The sequence below is a fragment of the Callospermophilus lateralis genome, unplaced genomic scaffold, assembly GCF_048772815.1.
Source record: "Callospermophilus lateralis isolate mCalLat2 unplaced genomic scaffold, mCalLat2.hap1 Scaffold_89, whole genome shotgun sequence".
NCBI lineage: Eukaryota > Metazoa > Chordata > Mammalia > Rodentia > Sciuridae > Callospermophilus > Callospermophilus lateralis.
In genome coordinates, this window is record NW_027517018.1 from 949,628 (window position 1) to 961,323 (window position 11,696).

The 11,696-nt window shown below is 32.2% G+C and overlaps 1 protein-coding gene across 1 annotated transcript in view; it reads left to right on the plus strand.

Moving 5' to 3' along the window:
- Positions 1-11,037, plus strand: part of LOC143390122 (kinetochore protein NDC80 homolog) — a 36,914-nt gene extending 25,877 nt beyond the window's left edge. Inside the window, 4 exon segments of the mRNA XM_076842712.1 lie at positions 4,232-4,324; positions 5,591-5,721; positions 7,552-7,654; positions 10,900-11,037. Of these exon segments, the coding sequence (XP_076698827.1) occupies positions 4,232-4,324; positions 5,591-5,721; positions 7,552-7,654; positions 10,900-11,037 (465 nt within the window).
- Positions 11,038-11,696: the final 659 nt, after the last annotated feature.

The window sequence follows — 11,696 nt, forward strand, 5'->3', positions numbered from 1 at the left end:
ATAGCAGAACATTGAATCCTGAGAAACAAGGACATTTAAGGGATCGAGAAAGAAAAAAAAAACATTCTGGAAAAAATACTTAGAAAAGTGGACAAAATAGCAAGAGAGTTATTTATTTTGAAGAAGAGAATATGTAGTAGAAGCCAAAATATGAGAGATTTTAAGAAGAAAGTAATCAGTAATACCTGATGCTAATGAGACTAAAGACTTAAACCTTTTTTCAGTTTGACAATAGTCTAATCAAGATAAGATGACATAGGATAAAATAGCAATTGGAAATAGTAAAGATCATACAGAAATTAATAAATTGGAATAATGAAGCTAGTCAATCTGAAAAGTATTTACAGATAATTGCCAAAACTATTCAGGTAAAAGAAGGAAAATGTGAAGTAAGAAGTAGACAGTTTATGGAGAGATGGTGGAAATTCATTTGAATTACAGAGTAATTCATGTGAACAAAAATATTACTGGAAGGGCTAAGGATGTGGCTTAGTGGTAGAGCACTTACCTAGCATGCACAAGGCCCTAGGTTGTATCCCCAGCATGGCAAAAATAAAAATAAAATAAAAAGGATTCTATAAAAATCTTATCTTTAAAATTGTTTTTTATCAAATTGAATTACAGCATGAATAATACAAATCTCAAAATTGACTCAAAATAAAATGTCAAAACAATTAAGTAACCAGAATCAAAAGTACAGAGATAATTAGCTCTCCAAAAAGATTTTAATAACAGGTGATTTTTACAAAAGTTCATTGTTTTCAATTATTGAAGGTCAGATGATTTTCATGACATGTAAATTGCTAAAAAGCACAAAGAGACCTAATTCATTGTTAAAGGCTATTGTGTACCAAAACAAAAACACCACAAAAGAAAGTCAAACCAATCACACTTACAAGCCATGGATGTGGGTGATATTTCTTAGAATGTATAAATTAAATAACAGAATATAGAATACTAAGCAACAATGATATTTAAGGGATCAGAAAAGGAAAAAAAAGATTCTTTTTATGTTTTATATTCTTACAAATGTAAATGTACAGGTAAACTTAAATAATTGCCACTGAATTTTAATTAGTAAATATTTTCTTGAGTGTCTCTGTGGCTGGTACTATAATTAGTGTTGGTAGTACTATTATAGTACAGCTCTTGCCTTTTCGATTGAAAAGGCAGGTATGAAAACAATTTCTTCTATCATAACATTTTTGTAGTATAAATAAGCTGTGTATTCTTATATTACCCTAAGATAAGCATAGGAGTCTTTCTGAAAGATGCACTAACTTAACTGAGCTAGGACTTCATCAGGGGATACACAGAAATTTACATGTGTGCCCTAATTAAAGGCCCAGAAACCAAAGTACACAGCTTGTTAACAAATTACAAGAGTGTTAAGTGTGATAAAAGAAAAGCCTGGGGAAACAATAATCTAATTATTATTAACTTGTCCTTACTTACTGGGAGAATTTTTATTCTATAAGCAATGGGGCCATTGAAGATTTTTTATTAAGAATGATAATCACCTATGCATTTGGCATTTTGAAAAAATAGATGAGGTTCATGAGCCAGAAACATAGACTTAGGAGACTAAATTATATCCTGTGTAATAAATGATAAGGACCCACAACAAGGTACTACAGTGAGGATGGAGAAAAGAAATTGGAAGTCGGAGACAACAGAATTCAGTACTGAAGTGAACAGTTGGATGTGAAGGCTAGAAAAGTGAAATAAAGAATGTCTAGGTACATTGTATCTGACAAATTGGCATGTGATGTTGTTTTTTACCTTGATATTTGATGAGAGAGAGGTAAAGAACAAAATTTTTGCAGTCTGGGATATGCTGAGTTTCAGGTCTCTGGGATATCAAAGTGTAAAATCAGTATGTGTATGTATGTATGTATATTTTAGCAGGCAGGTTGTTAAAGTCAAACGATCTCCCAGATGTGATGTGAGAGAGCACTCTCCCAAGTGAGCAAGTGAGACTACAGCCAGGATCAGAATCCTGGAAGAACATCTATATCCAAATTATGAATAGAAAAAGAAATGTAAAGGAATGTGAAGAGGGACTTTCCAAGACTTAGAGATGAAATCAGGAGATTCCATGGTCTTAAAAACCAAGGAGAGGCTTTTTAAAAAGAAGCTATTAGTAACCACAATTAGAGCTAAAATGACAAATAGAATTAAATATCTGAAAGGTATCCATTGGCTTTAGAATTTAAGATGTTACTGAAGAGCCAGGGGTGTGCTAAATGATAGAGGACATGCTTAGCATTCCAGAACCTGGGTTTGATCCCCAACCAACCCACCAGCCTGGATTGAAAGGGTTGAGGGGAGGAAAGAAGTTACCAGTGACATTTGCAGAAATGGCTTCATGCAGCCAACAAGCCAGAAACCATATTACTGTGAGTTGAGGTATGGATAATAGAAAAGGAGATATAATATTATGAATATATTTGCCTTTGTGGATTACTCCACATTACAGTACTACCAATATTTGAATCAGAAGAAAGGATTTGGAACAGTAGTAAGAAAAGAGATGTGTAGAAAAGGTTTCTGGTTTTTGTGGTTTTGTTTGGTTTTGCCAGATAAGGGAATTGTTTGGTTTAATGATGTGAGAGGGAGTTGAAGGGAATGAGGATAAAGTTTAAATATTAGGAATAAAAGAATGCACATTAAAAGAAGGAAAACCCTCACACAATTATGTTAATTAGAGGCAGGAAATAATGGAATTTCACATTGGTGGTTTCTGTTAGTGATTAAAAAAAAAGAGAAGCTCATCTAATTGAAGTAATTATGGTATCTTGGATTATCTTGAGCTCTTTATTAAATGAATGAGGAAAATACTAAAAAAGTATGCCGAATATTTTTTCTTTCTTTATTTTTTTTAATATTTAATATTTTAATATTTAATATTTTTTTCTCTTTGCCTCAATGAATATTTTTATAATTAGGGGAAAAATGTTTAATAGACATATCTTTGGTAGAGTTGATACAGAAAGTAGAAACTGGTAAACATGGTTTTGACCAGCCATGAGAAACTATTAGGATGTCCTTTCATCTTATCGCAGGTAAATTTAACAAAACCACTTATTAACTTGTTAGTCCCTTCAAAAATAGCATGTACATTTAGAAAACATCTTTTTAGTTTGAACATCTGGTTTTGATTTCTGACCCTATGGTAACTGTGTGAACCCAAGCAAAGAGCATTCTTTCCAATCCACTCCTCTCATATGTAAAATAATAAAATAACATTCTGTATATGGGATTGTCTTTAATAAGTATAATTATTTTATTACCTTATCTTTTGCCAAATAAACTAAGCTTTTCCAAAAAAACATTTTTTTTTAAATTTTATTCTTGTATGTGAAGAGTCATCATCTCAGAAAAAGAAAAAAAAATTAATATAAAAATTCTCTTTTAACATCTCAGAGAGTGAACACACAAATAGGAAGCTACATATATATGAAGTATATAAAATATAAAATATATAAAAAATCTAGACAGCAAAAATAATTTATACTTATGAATATGTTGGTATAACAATATTAATAATATGTAATAATGTGATGTGTATAATATTTATATAATATATGTGAGTATTTATAAAACACTCCCACAGCCACCACTAGAAATACATATTAGTACTTTGAGTTTTTTGTTTTTGTTTTTATTTGTTTTTGGTTTGGTTTTTTGGTTGTTGTTTTTATGTTTTGCTTTTTGTTTTTGTGTTTTTTTTTTTTTTGAGTTGCTAGGTATCAAACCCAGGGCCTCACACGTGCTAGGTAAGCACTTACTACTGAGCTACATAACCAGCCCTAGTAATCTTATTTTAAAATTTCTTTGGAATCAGTTCCTCTTTGGAGAATAATAAAATGTTTGGACAAACAATAGATTGGAAGTAAAAAAAAACTAGAAAAAATAACATTGGTATAGTTAGTTGATGGAGAATATAAAAGTTAGCCAGTCAAAGTGGTTCATGCTTATAATACCACCTCCTTAGGAGCCTGAGGTAGGAAGATCACAAGTTCAAGGCCAACCTAGGCAACTTGTCTCAAAAAATGAAAAAAGGGCAGTGGGTGTTGCTCAGTAGTAGAATTCTTGCCTGTAGAGCCCTGGATTCAATCCCCAGTATTGCCTAAACAAATGATAACAGAAAGAGAATATAAAATTATATGATATGTTAAATTTCTTTGATGTATAGTTATGATTCTCAACCAAAGTTTTATTCCCCAAGTTGAATACAATGATAACAGAAAGCAAGAGAAATGTGAGAACACTGAAAAAGGAAGTTCAAAAGCTGGATGATCTTTACCAACAAAAAGCTAAGGTAAGAACTTGGCTAATTTGTTCAAGTTAGCCAAAACTGTGTCATGATTGACTTACCATATAGTCTAACATTAAAACTGAAATCTTTATGTTTGATTGTCTTCTCTTAAAATTTATTGTAAATCATTTATCCTGTCCTTTAAAGTACATTTTTCTGGATTCAGGTTATTTCACCATAGAACACATCTGGTATTTTATACTTGCATATGTGATTAAGTATTCTTACAAGACAAAAACATATTTTAAACATATGTCTTCTACCTTTTTATAGAGATTCAATGTTATATACTCCTAAACTTGAACACCAGTAAAGTCTTATTGTATGCATAATTGCCCATCAAGAGTTATTGTGTTGCTGGGTGGGATTAAAAACAAAAAATAGTCACTGCATGCCTGTAATCCCAACTGCTTCAGAAGCTAAGGTTGGAGAATGGCAAGTTTAAAGCCAGCCTCGGAAACTTAACCCGAACCTGTTTCAAGATAAAAAGGATTGAGGATGAAAACTATTTTCATGAAATCTAGAAGGCAGATAAAATATTAAGATTGATTCTTAATTACTTTATATGTCACCCCCTGCCCAGCATTTTACTTAGAGAAGTATTCAAATGACTCTGTTCATTACCACTTAGACAATTTAAGTGAAATTTTGAGCTATACCATTACTAATGCCAGCAAAGTATCAGGAATTGAAAACTTTTTCTTATTCTGTATATTTGGAACCCATGCATTTTGTTGTTGTTATTATTATTGTTATTGTTTTGTTTTTTTTAAGTAGTATCAAAATTTTAGAAAATTTACCACAAAATATGATCTATATGTGAGATATTTAATAATAAATTTTATTTTGTCATGTATGCTCCATGACAGTGCTTAAGTTTATTCTCTGAAGCACTTAAATGAAAGACTTTAGGATACATACTTTATCTTCAAAAACCTAGAAATTGTATTTGGGCTTATTTGTGCACAGTTAATGCCATTGTGAAATAATGACCTAAAAAATTCAGGTTTGTAGAAAAAATTGTCAAAAAGAAAATAAAATAGTCAGACTTGAAAATTCCAAATTAAAGCTATACAGACCTCTTGAAAAGGTCACATCTGTGTTATATTTATAATACAGAATTCCCAATGGCAATTGTGGTAAGCATCCTGAGATTACAAATGATGCAATCTGGATTATTTTAAAATTCTTTATGTACTTTTTAAAATCTACCTTGAATATATGGAATATGAATATCAAAAACATGTAACCATGACTTTATCCTAATAGGAAGCTGAGGAAGAGGATGAAAAATGTGCCAAAGAGCTTGAGTCCTTGGAGAAACATAAGCACCTGCTGGAAAGTGCTATTAATGAGGGCCTCAGTGAAGCTATGAATGAGTTAGATGCTGTTCAGCCGGAGTAAGTTCATCTCACCAAGATTTATTTCTTTATTAGTTGCTTATAATTTCTATAAATCTCTATCTATTTGTTTTCTTTAATTCCTATTTGTGTTGGAGAGAGTGGTGAATAGAAGTTAATCAGAACAACTTAAAATGTTAGATACATTCTTCTACTCTTATAGTTATTGCCCGAAGGAAATGATTCATTTTAAATTTAATTGATTAGTGAATTTTAATCCCTGAAAACAAAATAACATTTTAAAAAAATATTTTTATTTTTAGTTGTAGTTGGACACAATACTTTTATTCCATTCATTTATTTTTATGTGGTGCTGAAGATCAAACCCAGGTCCCCACACATGCTAGGCGAGTGCTCTACCAGTGAGCCACAATCTCAGCCCCACAAAATAACATTTTAAATCAATTCAAATAAATTTGACTTCTTGAAAGTGAACTTTAATAAGCCCCACTAAACTTTTTTTTTAATTTCCTAGAAATTATGTGTATTATATAGTAAAATGTGATTATATTATAAATTATAGAGTCATTGTTCTGTAATACAACTTATACTTTGCTAATAATTGCCATGCTGTGCAAAATAATGCAGTTAAAAATTATAGCACTTATAGGAAAATTGGTATTAGGCACAACACTCAAAAACTACATCAGTGACACACATGAGAAAATAATGATGACCTAATAAAATCTTTTAGCATAACCGTACACATGTTAAATACTTATGAAATATGCAAATGCAAAATAAACATGAGAACTTTCACCTTAAAAAGACATACAATTTGCTTTGAGAAATGGGGATTCAGTGGGTTGTAGCCTCTGAGTTTTTATGAGTAGGTAGAAGGAGATTTATCTGATATGGAATGGAAAATTTTATAACACTGGTTGTGGATGCATGTCATGATCACATTTGCAGTGAACTGAGAGAGTACACTTTTGAAGTATGTGCTTGTGTATATTTTGTGTGTACCTTAATTTCTGGATACAGCTGGGTGCAGTTTTCAACATTCATCAAATATTTCTCAAGGAGAAAATTGGCATAAGCCAGCACAAATTTGCATTATTCTCATATCCCTACCAGATTTTTGAAATTAATTTAAAGTTGCATAGGAAGAATTTTAGCCAAACTATGTATTAACTATAAAAATGTTCTTTCTTTGAAGAATATTCTGCTTTTTTGTGATTACATTGTGCAACCTAAATAAAAATCAACATACTAAATAAGTAATCCATAATATTCTGTGTACATTGATATGAATAGATACTTTTTTCAAGTCTTATATGGCCCTCAAATAACTAAAAGACATCTCACACTGAGGTTGCAAGGACAATACTTGAGAAAGTGACACATCTTCATTTCTTTATTTGTAGTCTAGGGATAAAACACACAGTAGAGGTTTATTTGATCTCTATTTTGTTTTCAATTTGAATTCCTAAAGGTAAGAATTCTACTCCCCTCTTTGCAATTTTCTGTCTTCTCTTAAAACATTGGGTTATAATCCATTTGGAGACTTAGGTAAGCTCATTTAGGGCTGGGGATAAAGCTCAGTGGTAGAGCACTTGCCTAACATGCACAATTCCTTGCATTCCATCCCCAAAGCCACAAGAAAAAGTTTTGGTGCTCTTGGTTTTGTTGGTTTACAAAGCATCTTTGAAAAATATTATTTCTGTTTTAATGATTGATAGCTAGAACTAAAGGAATTACATGTATAGTAAGCATCACAGACTAATCACAGCTTTGTTTTATTGAATATGAAAATAGGAAGTGTGCCAACTAGACCTGATATATTAATTTATTTTCTAGACAACTTAGAAAAACATTTTTATTCTTCAGGTACCAACTAGTTGTGCAGACTAAAAATGAAGAAAGACAAAAAGTCAGAAATAACTTGCAGCATCTTTTAGAAATGATTGCTACACATGTAGGGTCTGTGGAGGTAAGTGTGAAATTCTTTAAAACTTTAATATATTTCTGCTCTGTCTCTATAGGAATTAAAATAGTTAATTTCATTTATATGCAAATATCTTAATAAAAATTTGTCAGAAAAATTCTGTCTAATGGTGTAACCAGGGAATATAAGAGAATGTGTGTGCATTTTATAAAGTAATCTGTTTTGTTCACATAAATGACATACAATAATATTTTCATATCAACAATCTATAATGGTATTGCACCAGGCCATGTTCAACTTAACAAAAATATATGAGAACATTTGGGATTTAATTAAGATTTAGAAGAAAGAATATATCTTTATAAAAGTGTTTTTCCTTTCTGTAATTTCATGTAAATGCAGAATAAAGTATTTCTGAAATATGAGGTTTTGCCTTATCCCTAGCTTTCCAATAGCTTAGTAGTATACCAATAAAACTATTTATCCAGTGCTGAGGCTGTAGCTCAGTGGTAAAATTCTTGCTTCGCATTTCTGAGGCACTGGGTTCAATCCTCAGCACCACATAAAAATAAATAAAGATACTGTGTGTTCATTCACAACTAAATAAAAAAAAAATAACTATTCCCCAAACTTATAATGCCGAGCCCTAAAAGCTAAGATAAATTCCTGAACCATAGAATTCCTGGGTACTTTTTTTGGGTGATAATGTATTTCCAGTTGAAAATGGCTTAAAAAATACTCATCACATCACCTTAATAGGCTTTCGTTTGTTCAAAATATGAGCATATGCTGCCCTACTTCCCATCATCTCTCCTGAAAGACCTTGAAACTGCTGCTTTCAAAACATAAGTGAGAAAGAATTAATATCCAGAAATATGATGGCCTTTAAAAATAAATAAAAATAGTGAAAGACCCAAATGAAAATTTCAGAAAAGCACAAATGAAGCAATAAACATGAAAATATATACCATATTCCACATTCAAGAAGTTGGCCAAAGCCTGGAGCGGTGGCACACACCTATAATCCCAATAGCATGGGAGGCTGAGGCAGGAGGATCATGAGTTCAAAGCCAGTCTCAGCAAAAAGCATGGCACTAAGCAACTCAGCAAGACTTTGTCTCTAAATAAAATACAAAATAGGACTGGGCATGTATCTCACTGGTCAAGTGCACCTGAGATTAGTCCCCAGTAAACCCCCCCACCCCCCCAAAAAAAAGAAAAGAAAAGTTGGCTAAAGATTAATGTTTAATAATTCTCAATGTAGAGAGAGAGAGAAGTTCTCATTTACTGCAGTGGTTGTATAAATTGATATAACACTTTTAGAAAACAACATGGCAATCCTTAATATAACTATGCACCCTGGATTTATTTTTTTTAATAACTTTATTTTATTTATTTATTTTTGTATGTGTGCTAATGGTCGAACCCAGTGCCTCATATGTGATAGGTGAGTACTCTACCTCTAGGTCACTGTATTGAGTTGAATAGTGCCACCCAGAATTCTTGTTTTACCTTGATCTCAGAATATAACATTATTAGGAAGTAGAGTCTTTGCACAGGTAATTGGTTGAAATCATATTGGATTAGCACAGGCCCTAAATCCACTATCTGATGTCCTTATAAGAAATCCATATGAAACAGAGGTAGAGATTAAAGTGAGTGATTCTGCTGTAAGCTAAAGAGCACTAAGAATTTCGTGGAACTGCCATTAACAGAGAAGAAGCAATAAAGGATTCTCCCCTGTATCCTTCAGAGAGCACCATCCTGCTTACATCTTTTTTTTTAGAAAGAGTGAGAGAATGACAGAGAGGGAGAGAGAGAGAATTTTAATATTTATTTTTTAGTATTTGGCAGACACAACATCTTTGTGTGTTTGTGGTGCTGAGGATCGAACCCGGGCCACACGCATGCCAGGCGAGCATGCTACTGCTTGAGCCACATCCCCAGCCCTCCTGCTTACATCTTGATCTCAGACTTCTAGCCTGAAGAATTATGAGAATAAATGTCTGTTATTTTAAGCCACCTGGTTTGTGGTGATTTTTATGGTATCATTCACAATAGCAATAATAATAATAATAATAATAATAATAATAATAATAACATGGTATGCTAATATCTTATGATTGCTAAAACTAATTATCACCAACTTAATTAATGTCTTAAAATAGCACATGTTCCTTACCTTGCAGTTAGGGAGGTTAGAAGTCTAATGTGGGTTCACAGGGCTGCAGCCCTTCAAGGGATTTAGGGTAGAATCCATTTCTTTCCTTTTTCCAGCTTCTAGAGTCCCCTACAGTCCTTGGCTTGTAGCTCCTTCTTCTATCTTCAAAGCCAGCAGCAGGGTAGATTTCTCCTCTCTTCCCTCTTCTGTTTTCTTCTCTCTCTCTGGCTCTGATACAACTAATTCCCCCTTATAAAGACCTTGTGGTTACATTTGGCCTACCAAGATAATGCAGAATAATCATTTTTTCATGAGATTCTTAGCTTTAAAAAAGAAAATTAAAACCTTTTTAATCACATCTGTAAAGTTTCTTTACCATTCACAATAGCATAGCCACAGATTCCTGGAATTAAGGCATGATCAGCTCTGGGGAGATTATTGTTTTCAGCCTGCTATATCTGGAAATGAACAAAAAATCACTAATAGAAACAAAAATTCACTAATAGAAAGAAAGATAAGAAAATGTTGATTCAGTCATATTTAAATGCTACATAGCACTATCTGAATAATCTATAGCTAGTACATCTGTGCACTAAGTGATCTTAAAATACTGAGTGAAAAACATGTCATAGATTATTATATTTAATAATTTCCAATAAGCACAAAGGTTGAAACCAGCACCCACTAAACCAAGATAGTCATGCATTGTATGACAGAAACACATTCATAGAAATATTTTTAGGCAATTTTGTCCTTTTCTGCACATCATATAGATCCCTACACAAACTAAGATGTAATTAGGTGATATATAATCTTATGAAACCACCATTATGTGTACAATACATCATTGTCCAAAACATCATTATGTGGTACATAACAACCTATTAGAGACACATACATATCTCTCTATGTGGTAAAAGTATAAGGAAAGTCAAAACATTCAGGCAAGTAATATCTCTAGGGAAGAAAAGAGGGAATCTCAATAAGAAAGGACACAGGGCCAACATGGTAGATACAAGAATATTCTTTTTATTTCTATTGTTAACAAATATTTCACTCTTGTTTGCAAATTTCACACTTTGAACAAATTAATGTTTCTCCATTAACAATTTCTAATTGTTTCTACTAGAAACATCTTGAGGAGGAGATTACTAAAGTTGATAGAGAATATGAAGAATGCATGTCTGAAGATCTCTTGGAAAATATTAGAGAGATTACAGAAAAATATAAGAAGAATGCTGCTCCACTTAAGACTTCTGGTGAATGAAGATCAATTGCTGATTATCCTTTATAAAAATAATTCATTAACTGAAAATATGTGAAACCTAAAATTATGATAATTTCTTGATCATTTTTAGATGCAATAGCCAAGTTTTAAATGTACCTATAGTTAATAAAACTACATTTGTACAGTGGTTTTTTTTTTCATATGTCTTTGCCTAACTTCAATTGGTGAGAAGATAGGTAGTGTTGTCTAAATCAGAAATTAGCCAAGTACCCTGTGAACCAAATCAGACACAGTCATTCATTTACATTTTGTCTGTTTTCCCACTCTAGTGGCAGAGTTGAGTATATACACAACAGAAATCTTTTGATCTCCAAGGCCAGAAATGTTGACTCTAAAGTCCTTTATAGGAAAAGATTACTGACCACTTGTATAAAGTATACATGGTTAGTATTGCCTAATTTTGAAACTTTTTTTGTTTTGTTTTGTTTTTGTACTGGGGATTGAACCCAGGGACACTTTACCACTGATCCACATTACTGGTCCTTTTTATTTATTTATTTGTTTGTTTGCTTTAATTTTGAGACAGGATCTCACTATGTTGCTGAAGCCAGCCTCAAATTTGTGAGACTCGCTAGTTCCTGGGAATACTGGCATGCACCACCATACCCAACTAAAACTTCTTAATGATGCTGGACACA